General features: G+C 48.6%; 1 protein-coding gene across 1 annotated transcript in view; it reads left to right on the top strand.

Moving 5' to 3' along the window:
* NEURL4 (neuralized E3 ubiquitin protein ligase 4) overlaps positions 1-19,217 on the top strand; it is a 66,381-nt gene that overhangs the window by 9,209 nt on the left and 37,955 nt on the right. The window contains 7 exon segments of the mRNA XM_044280767.1: positions 11,786-12,007; positions 12,009-12,171; positions 13,392-13,457; positions 16,057-16,331; positions 16,409-16,520; positions 18,451-18,539; positions 18,750-18,822. Coding sequence (XP_044136702.1) covers positions 11,786-12,007; positions 12,009-12,171; positions 13,392-13,457; positions 16,057-16,331; positions 16,409-16,520; positions 18,451-18,539; positions 18,750-18,822 — 1,000 coding nt within the window.

Here is a 19,217-nt window from a genome sequence, read left to right as displayed (position 1 = left end):
TATAGGTGTATACTGTGTATATTACATGTGGATGGTGTATTAGAGGTGTATACTGTGTATATTACATGTGGTTGGTGTATTAGAGGTGTATTACTGTGTATATTACATGTGGACGGTGTATTACTGTGTATATTACATGTGGACGGTGTATTAGAGGTGTATACTGTGTATATTACATGTGGATGGTGTAATATAGGTGTATACTGTGTACATTACATGTGGATGGTGTATTAGAGGTGTATACTGTGTATATTACATGTGGATGGTGTAATATAGGTGTATACTGTGTACATTACATGTGGATGGTGTATTAGAGGTGTATACTGTGTATATTACATGTGGATGGTGTATTAGAGGTGTATTACTGTGTATATTACATGTGGATGGTGTATTAGAGATGTATACTGTGTATATTACATGTGGACAGTGTATTAGAGGTGTATACTGTGTATATTACATGTGGATGGTGTATTAGAGGTGTATTACTGTGTATATTACATGTGGATGGTGTATTAGAGGTGTATTACTGTGTATATTACATGTGGATGGTGTATTAGAGGTATATACTGTGTATATTACATGTGGATGGTGTATACTGTGTATATTACATGTGGACGGTGTATTACTGTGTACATTACATGTGGACGGTGTATTAGAGGTGTATACTGTGTATATTACATGTGGATGGTGTATTAGAGGTGTATACTGTGTATATTACATGTGGATGGTGTATACTGTGTATATTACATGTGGACGGTGTATTACTGTGTACATTACATGTGGATGGTGTATTATAGGTCTATACTGTGTATATTACATGTGGATGGTGTATTAGAGGTCTATACTGTGTATATTACATGTGGATGGTGTATTAGAGGTCTATACTGTGTATATTACATGTGGATGGTGTATTAGAGGTATATACTGTGTATATTACATGTGGACGGTGTATTACTGTGTACATTACATGTGGATGGTGTATTAGAGGTGTATACTGTGTATATTACATGTGGATGGTGTATTAGAGGTGTATACTGTGTATATTACATGTGGATGGTGTATTAGAGGTGTATACTGTGTATATTACATGTGGATGGTGTATACTGTGTATATTACATGTGGACGGTGTATTAGAGGTGTATACTGTGTATATTACATGTGGATGGTGTATTAGAGGTGTATACTGTGTATATTACATGTGGATGGTGTATACTGTGTATATTACATGTGGACGGTGTATTAGAGGTGTATACTGTGTATATTACATGTGGACGGTGTATTAGAGGTGTATACTGTGTATATTACATGTGGATGGTGTATTAGAGGTGTATACTGTGTATATTACATGTGGACGGTGTATTAGAGGTGTATTACTGTGTACATTACATGTGGATGGTGTATTATAGGTCTATACTGTGTATATTACATGTGGATGGTGTATTATAGGTCTATACTGTGTATATTACATGTGGATGGTGTATTAGAGGTCTATACTGTGTATATTACATGTGGATGGTGTATTAGAGGTATATACTGTGTATATTACATGTGGACGGTGTATTACTGTGTACATTACATGTGGATGGTGTATTAGAGGTGTATACTGTGTACATTACATGTGGATGGTGTATTAGAGGTGTATACTGTGTATATTACATGTGAATGGTGTATTAGAGGTGTATACTGTGTATATTACATGTGGATGGTGTATTAGAGGTGTATACTGTGTATATTACATGTGGTTGGTGCATTATAGGAGTGTAATTGTCACGGATGTACCGAGACATACAGACGTCCCCGTGGCAGGAGATCTGTGAGACTGGCAACACATGGTTTGTTTTTTTTTTTTGTGCTTTTTTTTTTTTTCTTTACTTTTAAAAAAATTTAATTTGGGTGACAATAACTGGTAATCATTAGATTGAGGCTGAAGGACGCTTTGGCCTTTCGTGAAACCCCATTGTCGCTGGAGGCCTCTATGTCTCTGGCTATACGCATGGATAGACCCCTGAGAGACCTAGGGGCCCCCAATCTCAGGACGTATTATCACATAACGCATCGTCCTCCTCTCACACTTTAGGTGAATATACTCCTGAGTTTGTCTGGGGACGAACCCATGCAGTTAGGGGGAGCTACTCCTGGATCCACTTTTAAGCGTACTGGTCGTAAGAAGGGAGTGAAGGTGGTGTTTTTTTTTTTTTTTTTTTTTTTTTTTTTTTTTTTTCTGCGGACAAAAGGGACATTTTATCAGAGTATGTCCATACCTTCAGCGGCAAAAAAAAGGGGAGGGGTGGGAGGAGAGAACGTGCATTTGTCTTTTACTGGTAGTACACAATTTCTCCTGACTGCCGAGGTGGCGCTAGAGTCCAAGACTGTGGGGATTGAGGTGTTTATCGGCAGCGGGGCCGGGGTGAACCTGATTGATGCTCAGTTCGTCCGTATGCATTAGAGAAAACATTTTCCATTTTTGCTATTGATTCTGCACCTCTGACTCAGAAGTGTCTCGGGTGGTGCCTGACATCAGATTAGAAGTGGGTGACTGTCATCAGGAATTCATCTCGTGTTTTGTGTTGGAGGGTCTCTTCTCTGGTGGTTCTGGGTTTACCGTGGTTAAGGAAGAACAACCATCGACTGGCCAGCGGGACAGATTCTGGATTGGGGTGATTACTGCGTAGACAATTGTCTGAATACGTCTTTTTCTGTTTTAACCACTAAGACATTACCCTCTTTTATATCCGATTTTGCCGACGTGTTTTATGAGAGTGGATGCCAGGATTTACCTCCACATCGGGAATATGATTGTCCTATCAGCCTTATTCCCGGAGCTAAGTTGCCCAAATCTAGATTGTATAACCTTTTCTGGACCTGAAAGAACGGCCATGAGAGAGTATATCACCGAGAGTTTGGCTGAAGGACACATAAGACCTTCCAAGTCTCCAGTGGCTGCAGGGTTTTCTTTGTTTAAAAAAAGGATGGAGGTCTTCGGCCATGTCTGGATTTCCGTGAACTCAATCGGATTACTGTCCATGATCCTTACCCTCTTCCTTTGATTCCTGATTGGTTTAACCAGATTGTTGGTGCCAAGGTTTTCTCCAAGTTGGACTTAAAGGGGTATTCTCAACTATTATTGCGCTGTCCACTTCCTGGTTTCGGCACTCGGCAGGGGGAGGGCTCCATCTTGATTGATGTCTTCTCCCGGTGGGGCCGTGCACTGTACGGAACGCGCACGCCGAGGCCGCGCATGCGGCCTGGTGATTTCTTCCTGGCAAGTATACTATACTGGTCAGGAAGAAATCGCCATAGCGCATGCGCGGCCTCGGCGTGCGCGTTCAGGCCGGCCGGGAGAAGAGAAGAAGACATCTGCGTACGCGGCCACTGCGAATCCTGAGAAGAGCGGTGGCCGTAACCAGGGGAGACGGAAGACAACAGTCAGGTAAGTTTATTTTCTTCTAAGGGGTGGGAACTTGTTAATTAAATATATTTAGAAAAATGATTATTGTTAAATCATTAACAGATTTAACAGTGATTAAGATGAGACTACCCCTTTAAGGAAGGGGATGAATGGAAGACGGCTTTTAATACCCCAGAGGGTCACTTTGAGAACCTAGTCATACCCTTCGGGTTGTCCAATGCTCCTGCGGTTTTCCAGCATTTTGTGAATTACATTTTTCATCACCTTGTGGGGAGGTTTGTAGTCGTGTATTTGGATAAGATACTAATTCATTCTCCAGACGTGGAGACTCATCAGGATCACGTTAGACAGGTGTCACAGATCCTAAGACATAATAAATTGTACGCAAAGTTAGAGAAGTGCGTTTTTGCTGTACACGAGGTTCAATTTCTGTGATACCTGTTGTCGTCTTCGGATTTTCGAATGGATCCGGAGAAAGTCTGTGCTGTATTTGACTAGGATCAACCCAAAAATCTGAAGGCTCTTGTGTGGTTTCTGGGGTTCACCAATTATTACCAGAAATTTATTCTGAACTATTCAACAGTGGTAAAACCCTCAACTGACTTGACTAAGAACCTGGTAAATTACCTCCATGTGCAGCTTTCTCTAAAAAAAAAAAAAAAAAAAACTCTCTTCCGCAGAGAGAAATTACGATGTGGGTAACAGAGTTACTGGCCATTAATTTGGCTTTCGAGGAATGGCTGTCACGATGAGGTGTGGTAGGGAACACCACACCAAACGCAAGGGGGGGGGGGGGGTAGGAGGTTTCTTGTCTAGAAGCTAGGAGGAGGAAAAGGTCACCACCTAATGAATCCTAGCCCTAGCCCTGACTGCTAACCGAATGAACGGACCTCAGTGGTAGGACCATTCATTCACTGGAACATAAAGCCTGACTTACCCTGAGGTAGTGATAGGGCCCAAAGATGACCCATTGTTTAAGCTGAAGGAACAGGGGTCTTGACTCAGACCAGATACCAGAAGGCAGGATAAACAACACAAAACAAATACAAAGGAATGAGACACTTAACTCCTGAAGTAGAAGAAAGAGTAGGAACACCAGAGGAGACAACACACACCAGCTCTTCCACTTGCAAATGAAGCTATACACCACAAGGAGTGAAGGGAGTAGCCAGACTTAAATAGTAATGACCACTATGCTGCACCTGACTAGAGGTGTGGTCATCAACAACAAAGTGAAATTAAAAGGGACTGTCAGATGACATCACGGACAGACAGCCTCTCTGACCTTCTAACAGCTAGCCTGGGAGTGACCGTGACAGTACCCCACCCCCTCCTTCTACGGGTGGTCTCTGGACACCCAGGACCGACTTTCTTCGGATAAGCTCTGTTATAGGCCCTCACCAGACGATTAGCAGTAATGTCTGTCGCTGGGACCCACATCTACTCCTCAGGTCCGTAACCCTTGCAGTGCACGAGATACTGGAGGGATCTATGGAGAACTCAGGAGTCAATTATCTTGGCGATTTCAAATTCGAAATTAGCGTGCACCATGACAGGAGCGGGAGGCAAGGAGAACGGCACAACAGGTTCAACATATCTCTTCAACAACGACCTATGGAACACGTTATGAATCTTCAAAGCTTGAGGAAGCTCAAGACGAAAGGCTACAGGGTTAATAACGGCAGTGATCTTATATAGACCAATTAACCTTGGACCCAACTTCCAAGAAGGTATTTTCAACTTAATGTTTCTTGTGGACAGTCACACAGAATCACCCACTCTCAGGTCCGGACCACTCATACGTCTCTTGTCAGCCACAGGTTTATACTTCTTACTCATCTTTTTCAGATTATTTCGAATTTTCCGCCAAATAGATGACAAAGAAGAGGGAAATCTTTCCTCTTCAAGTACCCCAGAAGTCTCAGTACCAGAAAAAGTGCCAAATTGTGGGTGGAACCCATATGCCCCAAAGAACGGCGACTTATCAGTGGACTCCTGTCTACGGTTATTCATAGCAAACTCGGCCAAAGCCAAGAACGAAGACTACTCCTTCTGGTTCTCAGAGACAAAACATCTCAAATAAGTTTCCAGATTCTGATTCGTGCGTTCGGTCTCTCCGTTCGACTGAGGATAAAAGGCCGAAGAGAAGGACAATTGTACCCCCAGACGAGTACAGAACGCCTTCCAGAATCTGGAAACAAACTGAGTCCCCCGATCAGACCCCATATCAGAGGGAATGCCATGTAGTTTCACGTTGTCCACAATCATCTGTGCAAGAGTTTTAGCATTGGGTAGACTAGGTAATGCTATAAAGTCCACCATCTTACTAAATCGATTAACAACAACAACAACCACCTGAAGAATTGGGTAAATCTGTGATAAAATCCATGGATAAATGAGTCCTTGGTCTGGACGGGATGGGCAGCAGAAGCAAAGACCCAGAAGGCTGAGTATGTATCACCTTAGCACATGCACAGGTACTACAGGCTGACACATAGTCCTCAACACATTTATGCAACCCCGGCCACCAGAATCTACGAGAGATGAGGTTGGCAGTGGATCTGCTCCCAGGATGTCCTGTGAGAACCGTACAGTGATGTTCCTCGAACACCTTGTGACGTACTTCAGATGGAACAAACAACTTCCCCGGAGGACAAGAATCCGGGGCATCTCCCTGAGCCTCCAACACCTCTGCCTCCAGGTTGGGATATAGGGCGGAAATAACTACCCCTTCAGACAATATCGGACCAGGATCTTCCGAATTGCCTCCCCCAGGAAAGCTACACGACAAAGCATCAGCCTTGACATTCTTAACCCCAGTGCGATAGGCGACAATGAAATGAAATCTGGTAAAAAAAACAGCGACCATCTGGCCTGCCTTGGGTTCAGTTGTTTAGCCGACTCCAAGTAAGCCCGATTTTTATTTAATATTTTTTTTTTTATCAGTAAGCAGAGTAATAGGATGAATTGCTCCTTCCAACCAATGACACTATTTCTTAAAAGCCAACTTAATGGCCAGCAATTTCCTATTCCCCACATCCTAATTCCTTTCAGCAGTCGAGAGTTTCTTAGAGAAAAATGCACATGGGCGCCATTTACTGGGTGAAGGACCTTGTGACAAGATTGCTCCTACCCCAACCTCGGATACGTCAACCTCTACGGCAGGCATGTCCAAACTGCGGCCCTCCAGCTGTTGCAAAACTACAACTCCCAGCATGCCCTAATAGCTGTAGGCTATCCAGGCATGCTGGGAGTTGTAGTTTTGCAACAGCTGGAGGGCCGCAGTTTGGACATGCCTGCTCTACGATGAACGGCTGAGACACATCCGGTTGCACCAGAATAGGGGCAGAAGCGAAACTCCTTCACCGCTAAAAGGGCCTGTAATGCCGCCTCAGACCAAACAGAGAAATCGGCATTCTTCCTAGTCACATCTGTTAAAGGTTTAACCACAGTCGTATAGTTCAGGATAAATTTACGGTAGTAGTTGGTAAACCCCAAAAACCGCATAAGCGCCTTCAGATTTTCAGTTCGATCCCAGGGTGATGTGCATTACACAACTCTGCAATGGTGGCCTGAAAAAAGGGTGAAGAAGCCTTTCGACTTCAATATCATCATTAGAAGCGTCAGCTCCAGCTTACAAAAAAGTACAAACAGTAGAAGATTGGAAACCGGTGATTTGGAGCAATGAGACGAAAGTCAATAGACTGGACTCTGATGGGGCAAATGGTTCTGGAAGAAACAAGGGAAAAGGAGGATAATTGATCGAGAAACAGAAGGATCTGTCCAGTCTGGTGGAGAAAGCCTGATGGTATGGGGTGGTTTCACAGCCAGGATCGATGGTGGTCTCAATGCTGTTCTATATGTGAGTATCCTACAACACGAGTTGCTACATACACGTGAGTACTATCTGTTTGAAAAATACGACCTAGTGTTCCAGCAGGACAACGACACGAGCCTACGTCGAGATTGGAGAAGAAATGGTTCTATGACAATGAAGTAGAGGTGCTGGATCGGCGCCCACAGACCTCAACCCAATCTAACACTTGTGGGTAGAGGTGAAGAAAAAGCTGTATTCGTACCCAAGTGAGTCGACCAGTAAGACCAACATTGGGAACGTGTAGAAGAGACCTGGGAACAGATTTCAGCAGAGACATGCTTGTATCTAATGGAGAGCATGCCCAGAAGGGTTCAGGCCGTGCTGAAAGCCAAAGGTGGATTCACAAAATAATATAAATTTAAAAATTTTAAGAGCAAAACAGTAGTTTTGTCACGTCCGAAGCTGTAGTGGATGGTGAGATACAGAGCCTGAAAATCAAAAGTACAAATATTGTTACCCTTCTGCTCTTCAGTGTATAATGCACCTACCAGACATGTTTATACTCTTCATGTATAGAAATCCTTTATATACACCTACCAGACATGTTTACGCTCTCCATCTATAGAAATCTCATATAATGCACTGTCACGGATGGTGTAACAGAAAACAAGAAGTAACAAATAAGGATCCGACTGGCTTGAACCGAAACTAAGGAACAAAAGGGTGACCCCTATTTAAGCCCTGAAACTTTCCCTGTCTTCTCAGCCCATGCAAAGATCTCTATGATAGAAAATTGCATGCCCTCGTGCCTCGACTGTATGACACCTGAACACCCTATAATAGTGAGAGGACACGACCACCGGCTCCCTACACTTAATACGGAGGGAGTCAGGGTCACCTAGGATCAAGCAAACAGGAAAACACAAATAAAGGAACAGACTTATCTGTAGAAGCATCAGTTGCAGCATCCAGCATGTACACACTCCAGGAAGTTGTATAAACCGCAAAGTGATGCAGTATGGGAGGGGATTTAAAGGGATGCAATCAGTGCAACTACATGACAGCTGAGAGAGGCTAACGAGATGAGAAAAGGAAAGCAAAACAAAAGAACCTCAAGCAGGAGGTTCTGAAGAACGCCTGTCAGGGCTTCTCAGATGTCTGGTGGTGACATGCACCTACCAGACATGTTTACGCTCTCCATCTATAGAAATCTCATATATATACAGTACAGACCAAAAGTTTGGACATACCTTCTCATTCAAAGAGTTTTATGAGCTATGAGCTGTGCGCTGTGATTGGCCAGCACTGCAGCAAGGGACACGCCTCCTACAAAAAATCAGTCCAGTACAACAGACAGAGCTGAGACATGAGCCCAGGCATACTAGTAAGTGCAGGGGGACCCCTGGGCGCCGCTCTGCCCACAGTGAAAGGTCCTCTTTAAGGCAATGAGTATTAATTTTGGTTATAATGTCATTAGATAATATTGTATATGTATGAAAATGCACTCAAATCCCCCTTCATTCCAAAAATGTTCCATAAAGTGTGAATGTATTTGGAATGTCCAAAAGGGCTTTTCATAAGCCTTCTTCTAAGTATTGGGTGCGTGAACCTTGCTTGTACCATTACTTGGCCAAAGTCTGTTTGAAGAATCTTATCCAACGCAGCACTTGGATTGTTACTTAACCATCCCCGGATGATGATAAACAATATACCCCATAATAGAGAGCTCTCCGGTGATGGAGCTCTGCTCATTTCTGGGCTATGAAGGTTTGCACTATGAGCAGGTCTGGGTGGGGACTGGTAGAACTGACTGGTTTTCACCATTGCTGCTGAAGTCTGCTAAAGCAACAAAAAGGACACGGTGGGCCACATTTATCATTAGCTCAAGTCAGAATGATGGAGTGAAAAAGTCGCCAAAAAGTGCGCAAATGCTAAAACTGCGCACAAGTTTGCGACTTTGTTTCTGCTCTGCACTATGCTCGCCAGTTTTCTGAAAGTGGGCGTGTTTTCGTATGTAAATGAATCTCTAGACAGATTTACTATTGGGACTATTTAAAAAATCGCAAAAAAGTCGCAAAAAAAATGCACAATTTCACTCCAGTGAGGACCATGCTCATCTTATCAGACTTTTTAATAGAACATGCAACTTTTTCATAAAAAGTTGCGACTTTTTCGTAAAGATGTGCGACTTTTGTAAAGCCGCTTACTGACGGATAAACTGCTACCGTCAAAGCACATTTATTGCAGTCTTAAAGGGCCGATCATAAATCTGACTCGGCTAAAACTGACTCTAGCCACATGTGACAGTGGAGTGAGCGGTCAGAGTCGTGATAAATCTGGCCCTGGGAGTTTATTTAGAATAGTCGTGTGGCTGGTAGTAGGCCGCCCGTATAGAAAGGGCCATTTTATGTTTAGTTAGTGCTCAGCCGAGCAGGAATTTATTTTGTATTTTTGCCTGAATGTAAAGGACTTATATATTTTGCTTGTCTATGAGAATAAAGAAAACAGGCAAATCCCTGTGTGACCTGTGCCCTGGTGTCCCTGTCTGACTGCTGTGCCCACCACTATGGAGCTGACCCCCACTATAGATTGCACATCCACAAGCTTAGCTTTGATCTATAACTGCTTTTCAGCTAAATTAACATTGCTTCTCAGCGCCATAGTTGGTGTTCGGCCCCCTATACTACATACGAGGCATTAGTGTACTTTTTGATCAAAAGGCAGAAGCCCGCTCACCGCGCCAAGGTTGCCTCTTGGAGTGGGACCTACTCTAAATATGGCGCGGTACTGCCAGACGACTGCCGGCGCCACCTGCTCCGCACTAGCAGGCGGCGGGATTCAGCCGCCAAACAGCACCCCTGCCTCCTGGCAATGCCACCCTGGCACCGGGTCCCACCAGCGCAGCGCTGCACCGTGCTGAACAGTTGTCACAGCTGACATGACCTGCTCTCGGACCGAGGGCTGGTGGTCACTTCACTTTTATATTCAGGCTACTGCTAATTAAAAGCAGCTGTCCCGAATGGGAGGAGTGCTGGTCCTGGCCAGAAGGCTGGTGCATTATATGTCCACACACCTACCAGACATGTTTACACTCTCCATCTATAGAAATCTCATACACAGCGCCTTGTAAAAGTATTCACCCCCTTGCCTTTTGGTGCCTCACAACCTGGAATTACCATGGATTGTTTGAGGATTTGCATCCTGTAATTACAGAACCTGCCGACAACTCTGAAGATGTTTATTTATTGTGAAGCAAACAAAAAATAGGACAAAATAGCAGAAGAGGTCAATGTGCAGAACTATTCACCCCCTGCAGTCAATATGCAGAACTAGTCACCCCCTACAGTCAGTACTCTGTAGAGCCCCTTTTGCAGCAATCACAGCTCCAGATCGCTCTGGATAAGTCTCTATGAGCAGTCGCCACATCTGACCGCTGGGATTGTTGCCCGTTCCTCCTTGCAGAACGGCTCCGGCTCCTTCAGGTCGGATGTTTGTGCTTGTGAGCAGCGATCTTTACGTCTGACCACAGATCTTCTATTGGACTGAGATCTGGGCTGTGACTCGGCCGTTCCATCACATTTACATGTCTCCCCTTAAACCCCCCAAGTGTTGCTTTAGCCATGTGTTTGGTGTTTGGGGTCATTGTCCTGCTGGAAGGTTAGCCTCCGTCCTAGCCTCAGATCACGCACAGAGTGGGGCAGGTTCTGCTGAAGGATATCCCTGTATTTAGCACCATCCATCTTTCCCTCCACTCTGACCAGTTTCCCAGTCCCCCCCAGTATGATGCTGCCACCACCACCATGTCTCACTGTGGGGATGGTGCTCTTTGGGTGATGTTATGTGTTGGGTTTGCACCAGACATAGCCTCTCGGATTAATGCCCTCCTTGCCCGCTCCGTCAGTTTTGGTGGGCGGCCGTCTCTTGTCCCATGTTCTTTCCATTTGGTTATGATAGATTTGATGGAGCTCCTGGGGATCACCAAAGATTTGGATATTTTTTATAACCTAACCCTGACTTGTACTTCTCCACAACATTGGCCCTTACTTGTTTGGAGAGCTCCTCGGTCTTCATGGCAGGGTTTGGTCAGTGATGCCTCTTGCTTAGGTGTTGCAGCCTCTGGTGTGCATATGTAATGACCGGTCATGTGACACTTAGACTGCACACAGGTGACATCATCTCACTAATCATGTGACTTCTGAAGGTAATTGACTGCACCAGAGCTTTTTATGGGCTTCCTAACAAAGGGGGTGAATACATACGCACAGGACAATTTTTTTTCTATTTCTAAACAATAGTTTTATTTATATATTTTTCTCCTTTCACTTCACCGACTTAGACCATTGTGTTCTGATCCATCACATACAATTCAGACTAACAAAACATTGAACAGAAGGCTGTAATGTAACAAAATACAAAGAGTCAGGGGGGCGAATACTTTTGCAAGGCACTATGTATATATATATATATATATATATATATATATAATGCACCTACCAGACATGTTTACACTCTGTAGCCCTCCCATTCATATATTGATATAATGGGTCTCTTTCCCGTAGATGAACTCGTGGAGCGGCTCCATGGAGATTGGGCTGACCACACAGGACCCGTCTCTGCTCGACTTCCCCAGCAGCGCCACAGGACTGAAGGGTGGCGCGTGGATTGTGTCTGGCTGCTCAGTGTTAGAAGATGGGCGCTCCATCCTGGAGGAATACGGACAAGATCTGGACCAGCTAGGAGAGGGTGACCGTGTGGGCATTCAGCGGACCACCTCTGGGGAGCTTACATCTGTGGGTGAACGGCAGAGACTGTGGGTCTGCTGCTGCAGGGATTCCCCCTGGGGTCTGGGCAGTGGTCGATCTGTATGGAAAGTGCACCCAGATCTCCGTTCTATCATGTCAGGCCCCTGACGAAGAGGAGGAAGACGTGGAGGATCTAGATACAGGTGAGGACGCAGGACCCTGCCCCGTTCACCCTGCACATACTACTCTGTGTACAGACGGCCGTTACTAATGACCCTGCACATACTACTCTGTATACAGACAGCCATTACTAATGACCCTGCACATACTACTCTGTATACAGACGGCCATTACTAATGACCCTGCACATACTACTCTGTATACAGACAGCCATTACTAATGACCCTGCACATACTACTCTGTATACAGACGGCCATTACTAATGACTCTGCACATACTACTCTGTATACAGACAGCCATTACTAATGACCCTGCACATACTACTCTGTATACAGACGGCCATTACTAATGACCCTGCACATACTACTCTGTGTACAGACAGCCATTACTAATGACCCTGCACATACTACTCTGTATACAGACGGCCATTACTAATGACCCTGCACATACTACTCTGTATACAGACGGCCATTACTAATGACTCTGCACATACTACTCTGTATACAGACAGCCATTACTAATGACCCTGCACATACTACTCTGTATACAGACGGCCATTACTAATGACCCTGCACATACTACTCTGTATACAGACGGCCATTACTAATGACCCTGCACATACTACTCTGTATACAGACAGCCATTACTAATGACCCTGCACATACTACTCTGTATACAGACGGCCATTACTAATGACCCTGCACATACTACTCTGTATACAGACAGGCCATTACTAATGACCCTGCACATACTACTCTGTATACAGACGGCCATTACTAATGACCCTGCACATACTACTCTGTATACAGACGACCATTACTAATGACCCTGCACATACTACTCTGTATACAGACGACCATTACTAATGACCCTGCACATACTACTCTGTATACAGACGACCATAAATGACCCTGCACATACTACTCTGTATACAGACGACCATTACTAATGACCCTGCACATACTACTCTGTATACAGACGACCATTACTAATGACCCTGCACATACTACTCTGTATACAGACGGCCATTACTAATGACCCTGCACATACTGTACAGATCCTTGTCTGGGTGAGGACAGCGGGGTCTGGAGGGACACTCGCACAGATTATACAGACAGTACCGCCTTATTACTGTACGTATCGGTTTGAGGGTCTGCTCCCGATAACCACCTCAGAGCCCACCTTATCTCACAAGCCACCACCCTGTGTAATACCACTGCCTGCTCTCTGCTGCCTCCTGCAGGTCCTCTGCTCTCCACTGCACAGCCGCGCCCAGATAAGTTTCCCAGCAGCCTGGACGCAGACACTGGTAAGTAGTAATCATCTCAGAGGATGGTGAGGGTGATGATTGATGAAAGTGAATGTGCTGGATGATGGTGGATGGCGGCCGAGGGATGACTGGCAGATGCATGGCTGCTGAGGGATGACTGGAGGATGCATGGCTGCTGAGGGATGACTGGCGGATGGATGGCGGCTGAGGGATGACTGGCGGATGGATGGCTGCTGAGGGATGACTGGCGGATGGATGTCTGCTGAGGGATGACTGGTGGATGGATGGCGGCTGAGGGATGACTGGCGGATGGATGGCGGCTGAGGGATGACTGGTGGCGGATGGATGGCGGCTGAGGGATGACTGGTGGCGGATGGATGGCGGCTGAGGGATGACTGGTGGCGGATGGATGGCGGCTGAGGGATGACTGGTGGCGGATGGATGGCGGCTGAGGGATGACTGGTGGCGGATGGATGGCGGCTGAGGGATGACTGGTGGCGGATGGATGGCGGCTGAGGGATGACTGGTGGCGGATGGATGGCGGCTGAGGGATGACTGGTGGCGGATGGATGGCGGCTGAGGGATGACTGGTGGCGGATGGATGGCGGCTGAGGGATGACTGGTGGCGGATGGATGGCGGCTGAGGGATGACTGGTGGCGGATGGATGGCGGCTGAGGGATGACTGGTGGCGGATGGATGGCGGCTGAGGGATGACTGGTGGCGGATGGATGGCGGCTGAGGGATGACTGGTGGCGGATGGATGGCGGCTGAGGGATGACTGGTGGCGGATGGATGGCGGCTGAGGGATGACTGGTGGCGGATGGATGGCGGCTGAGGGATGACTGGTGGCGGATGGATGGCGGCTGAGGGATGACTGGTGGCGGATGGATGGCGGCTGAGGGATGACTGGTGGCGGATGGATGGCGGCTGAGGGATGACTGGTGGCGGATGGATGGCGGCTGAGGGATGACTGGTGGCGGATGGATGGCGGCTGAGGGATGACTGGTGGCGGATGGATGGCGGCTGAGGGATGACTGGTGGCGGATGGATGGCGGCTGAGGGATGACTGGTGGCGGATGGATGGCGGCTGAGGGATGACTGGTGGCGGATGGATGGCGGCTGAGGGATGACTGGTGGCGGATGGATGGCGGCTGAGGGATGACTGGTGGCGGATGGATGGCGGCTGAGGGATGACTGGTGGCGGATGGATGGCGGCTGAGGGATGACTGGTGGCGGATGGATGGCGGCTGAGGGATGACTGGTGGCGGATGGATGGCGGCTGAGGGATGACTGGTGGCGGATGGATGGCGGCTGAGGGATGACTGGTGGCGGATGGATGGCGGCTGAGGGATGACTGGTGGCGGATGGATGGCGGCTGAGGGATGACTGGTGGCGGATGGATGGCGGCTGAGGGATGACTGGTGGCGGATGGATGGCGGCTGAGGGATGACTGGTGGCGGATGGATGGCGGCTGAGGGATGACTGGTGGCGGATGGATGGCGGCTGAGGGATGACTGGTGGCGGATGGATGGCGGCTGAGGGATGACTGGCGGATGGATGGCGGCTGAGGGATGACTGGGGGATGACTGGCGGCTGAGGGATGACTGGCGGATGGATGGCGGCTGAGGGATGACTGGTGGCTGATGGATGACTGGGGGATGACTGGTGGCTGATGGATGACTGGGGGATGACTGGTGGCTGATGGATGACTGGGGGATGACTGGTGGCTGATGGATGACTGGGGGATGACTGGCGGATAGATGACTGGCGGATGGATGGCGGCTGAGGGATGACTGGCGGATGGATGGCGGCTGAGGGATGACTGGCGGATGGATGGCGGCTGAGGGATGACTGGCGGATGGGATGGCGGCTGAGGGATGACTGGCGGATGGGATGGCGGCTGAGGGATGACTGGCGGATGGATGGCGGCAGAGGGATGACTGGCGGCTGAGGGATGACGGCTGAGGGATGACTGGCGGATGGATGGCGGCTGAGGGATGACTGGCGGATGGATGTGGCTGATGGATGGATGGCGGCTGAGGGATGATTGGCTGATGGATGACTGATGGATGGATGGCGGCTGAGGGATGACTGGCGGATGGATGGCGGCTGAGGGATGGCGGCCGAGGGATGACTGGCGGATGGTTGGCGGCCGAGGGATGACTGGCGGATGGATGGCGGCCGAGGCAAGACTGGCGGATGGATGACTGGCGGATGGATGACTGGCGGATGGATGACTGGCGGATGGATGACTGGCGGATGGATGACTGGCGGATGGATGACTGGCGGATGGATGACTGGCGGATGGATGACTGGCGGATGGATGACTGGCGGATGGATGACTGGCGGATGGATGACTGGCGGATGGATGACTGGCGGATGGATGACTGGCGGATGGATGACTGGCGGATGGATGACTGGCGGATGGATGACTGGCGGATGGATGACTGGCGGATGGATGACTGGCGGATGGATGACTGGCGGATGGATGACTGGGCTGATGGATGACTGGTGGCTGATGGATGACTGGTGGCTGAGGGATGACTGGTGGCTGATGGATGACTGGTGGCTGATGGATGACTGATGGATGGCGGCTGATGATGATGGACTCGGGCTTATCTTTCTCTTCATCTTCAGGGTTCCCAAGCACAGAACTCTCGGCCGTCGTCAGTAATGCCATCCTCTCGGCGTATCATGGAAGTCTCCTGAGTGTGAGTCTGGGGTCTCCTCCACCTGCGGCCGAGCACTCTCCCCCTACATCTAACGACGCTCTGCTGTTCCATGAGAAGTGCGGCACGCTCATTAAACTCAGCAATGGCAACAAGACAGCGGAGAGACGAAGACCGCTGGATGAGTTCAATAACGGCGTTGTGATGACCAACCGGCCCCTGAAGGACAGTGAGATGTTTGAGGTGAGGGTGGTGGGGCCGGAGAGGTCTTCTCACTGCCTCTCATGGCATTGCCTAATCCTAATCTTTCTTCTCTGCAGATCCGCATTGATAAGCTGGTGGATAAATGGTCTGGCTCCATAGAGATTGGGGTGACCACCCACAACCCCAACAGCCTGGAGTACCCGGCCACCATGACCAACCTGCGCTCAGGTAAGAGCCACAGAGGACCAGGTGGGATCATGTGACCTCTCCATCTCCAGTGCACTTTGTATACACTGCCTGTCCTCTCTATGTAATGAGGGTGGGGGGGGGGGGGGGGATGTCTAGTATCATGTGACCTCTCCTCAATCTCCAGTACACTCTACATACTCTGCCTGTCCTCTATGTACTGTACTGGGGGGGCTGTCTAGTATCATGTGACCTCTCCAGTACACTCTGTATACTCTGCCAGTCCTCTATATTGTGGGGGGGGGGCTGTCTAGTATCATGTGACCTCTCCGGTACACTCTGTATACTCTGCCTGTCCTCTATATTGTGGGGGGGGGGGGGCTGTCTAGTATCATGTGACCTCTCCAGTACCATCGGTATACGCGGCCTGTCCGCTATGGTCTGGGGGGGGCTGTCTAGTATCATGTGACCTCTCCAGTACACTCTGTATACACTGCCTGTCCTCTATGTTCTGGGGGGGGCTGTCTAGTATCATGTGACCTCTCCAGTACACTCTGTATACACTGCCTGTCCTCTATGTTCTGGGGGGGGGCTGTCTAGTATCATGTGACCTCTCCAGTACACTCTGTATACACTGCCTGTCCTCTATGTTCTGGGGGGGGCTGTCTAGTATCATGTGACCTCTCCAGTACACTCTGTATACACTGCCTGTCCTCTATGTTCTGGGGGGGGCTGTCTAGTATCATGTGACCTCTCCAGTACACTCTGTATACTCTGCCTGTCCTCTATGTACTGGGGGGGGGGGCTCTCTAGTATCATGTGACCTCTCCAGTACACTCTGTATACTCTGCCTGTCCTCTATGTACTGGGGGGGGCTGTCTAGTATCATGTGACCTCTCCAGTACACTCTGTATACTCTGCCTGTCCTCTATGTACTGGGGGGGGCTGTCTAGTATCATGTGACCTCTCCAGTACACTCTGTATACACGGCCTGTCCTCTATGTACTGGGGGGGGCTGTCTAGTATCATGTGACCTCTCCAGTACACTCGGTATACTCTGCCTGTCCTCTATGTTCTGGGGGGGGCTGTCTAGTATCATGTGACCTCTCCAGTACACTCTGTATACACTGCCTGTCCTCTATGTTCTGGGGGGGGCTGTCTAGTATCATGTGACCTCTCCAGTACACTCTGTATACACTGCCTGTCCTCTATGTTCTGGGGGGGGGCTGTCTAGTATCATGTGACCTCTCCAGTACACTCTGTATACACTGCCTGTCCTCTAGTGTTCTGGGGGGGGCTGTCTAGTATCATGTGACCTCTCCAGTACACTCTGTATACACTGCCTGTCCTCTATGTTCTGGGGGGGGCTGTCTAGTATCATGTGACCTCTCCAGTACACTCTGTATACTCTGCCTGTCCTCTATGTACTGGGGGGGGGGCTCTCTAGTATCATGTGACCTCTCCAGTACACTCTGTATACTCTGCCTGTCCTCTATGTACTGGGGGGGGGCTGTCTAGTATCATGTGACCTCTCCAGTACACTCTGTATACTCTGCCTGTCCTCTATGTACTGGGGGGGGGCTGTCTAGTATCATGTGACCTCTCCAGTACACTCTGTATACTCTGCCTGTCCTCTATGTACTGGGGGGGGCTGTCTAGTATCATGTGACCTCTCCAGTACACTCTGTATACTCTGCCTGTCCTCTATGTACTGGGGGGGGCTGTCTAGTATCATGTGACCTCTCCAGTACACTCTGTATACACGGCCTGTCCTCTATGTACTGGGGGGGGCTGTCTAGTATCATGTGACCTCTCCAGTACACTCTGTATACTCTGCCTGTCCTCTATGTACTGGGGGGGGGGGCTGTCTAGTATCATGTGACCTCTCCAGTACACTCTGTATACTCTGCCTGTCCTCTATGTTCTGGGGGCGCCGCTGCTCTGTTTTTCTGACATCCTCTCCGATCTCTAGGAACCATCATGATGAGCGGCTGTGGGATTCTGACCAATGGGAAGGGGACGCGGAGGGAATACTGTGAGTTCAGCCTGGACGAGTTACAGGTCAGTGTCCTGGCTACTGGTGGTCCATATGTGTTAATGACCAGCGGTGGTCCGCATACAGGTGTTTCCCGTCTAGTTAGTCTCCTGCTCCCACCTGGGCTGCTGTGGACACTGTGTGCGGGGGTCTCCAATCACTGCACCAGGGGAGCGGGGGTCTCTTGTGTAGTTGCAGGCAGTTCACCCTGTATATGTTGCTCTTCTGTTACGCAGGAGGGGGACCACATTGGGCTGACCAGGAAATCCAGTGGAGCCCTCCACTTCTACATCAATGGCATGGACCAAGGTGAGGGGGACATATCTCATAGATGTGCTTTATTAATGCGTCATGGCCAGGGGTAGCCCTGTGGTGGGAGAACTGGTTGGGATTGTGCTAGGGGAATGTGAGCACAGGCTGGACACATGGGGGGGGGGGGTTATAGAGAGACACCAGACTCCCCTTACTTTTTAGAGGTTTGTTGGTGATGCAGTTCCCACACTGGCCAGTAGGGTGCGTGCCATCGGCTTCTCCACCTCTTCTGCCTCACTTTACTGCAGTGCTGCATCTTTTTCCAAACTATCTTCCTAACTGGAGGCAAAGGGCAGCTAGGCCGTGGGCGCTGAATGTCCAGGACATGGGGGGATGGGGCAGTCTGACCTTGGCAGCAGCACCATGTGATAACATTTTGGGGGGTGTTCAGG

Source organism: Bufo gargarizans, chromosome 2 (assembly GCF_014858855.1).
Source record: "Bufo gargarizans isolate SCDJY-AF-19 chromosome 2, ASM1485885v1, whole genome shotgun sequence".
Taxonomy (NCBI): domain Eukaryota; kingdom Metazoa; phylum Chordata; class Amphibia; order Anura; family Bufonidae; genus Bufo; species Bufo gargarizans.
The sequence above is the reverse complement of the archived record's forward strand: the minus strand, read 5'-3'. Positions and strand labels throughout refer to the sequence as shown.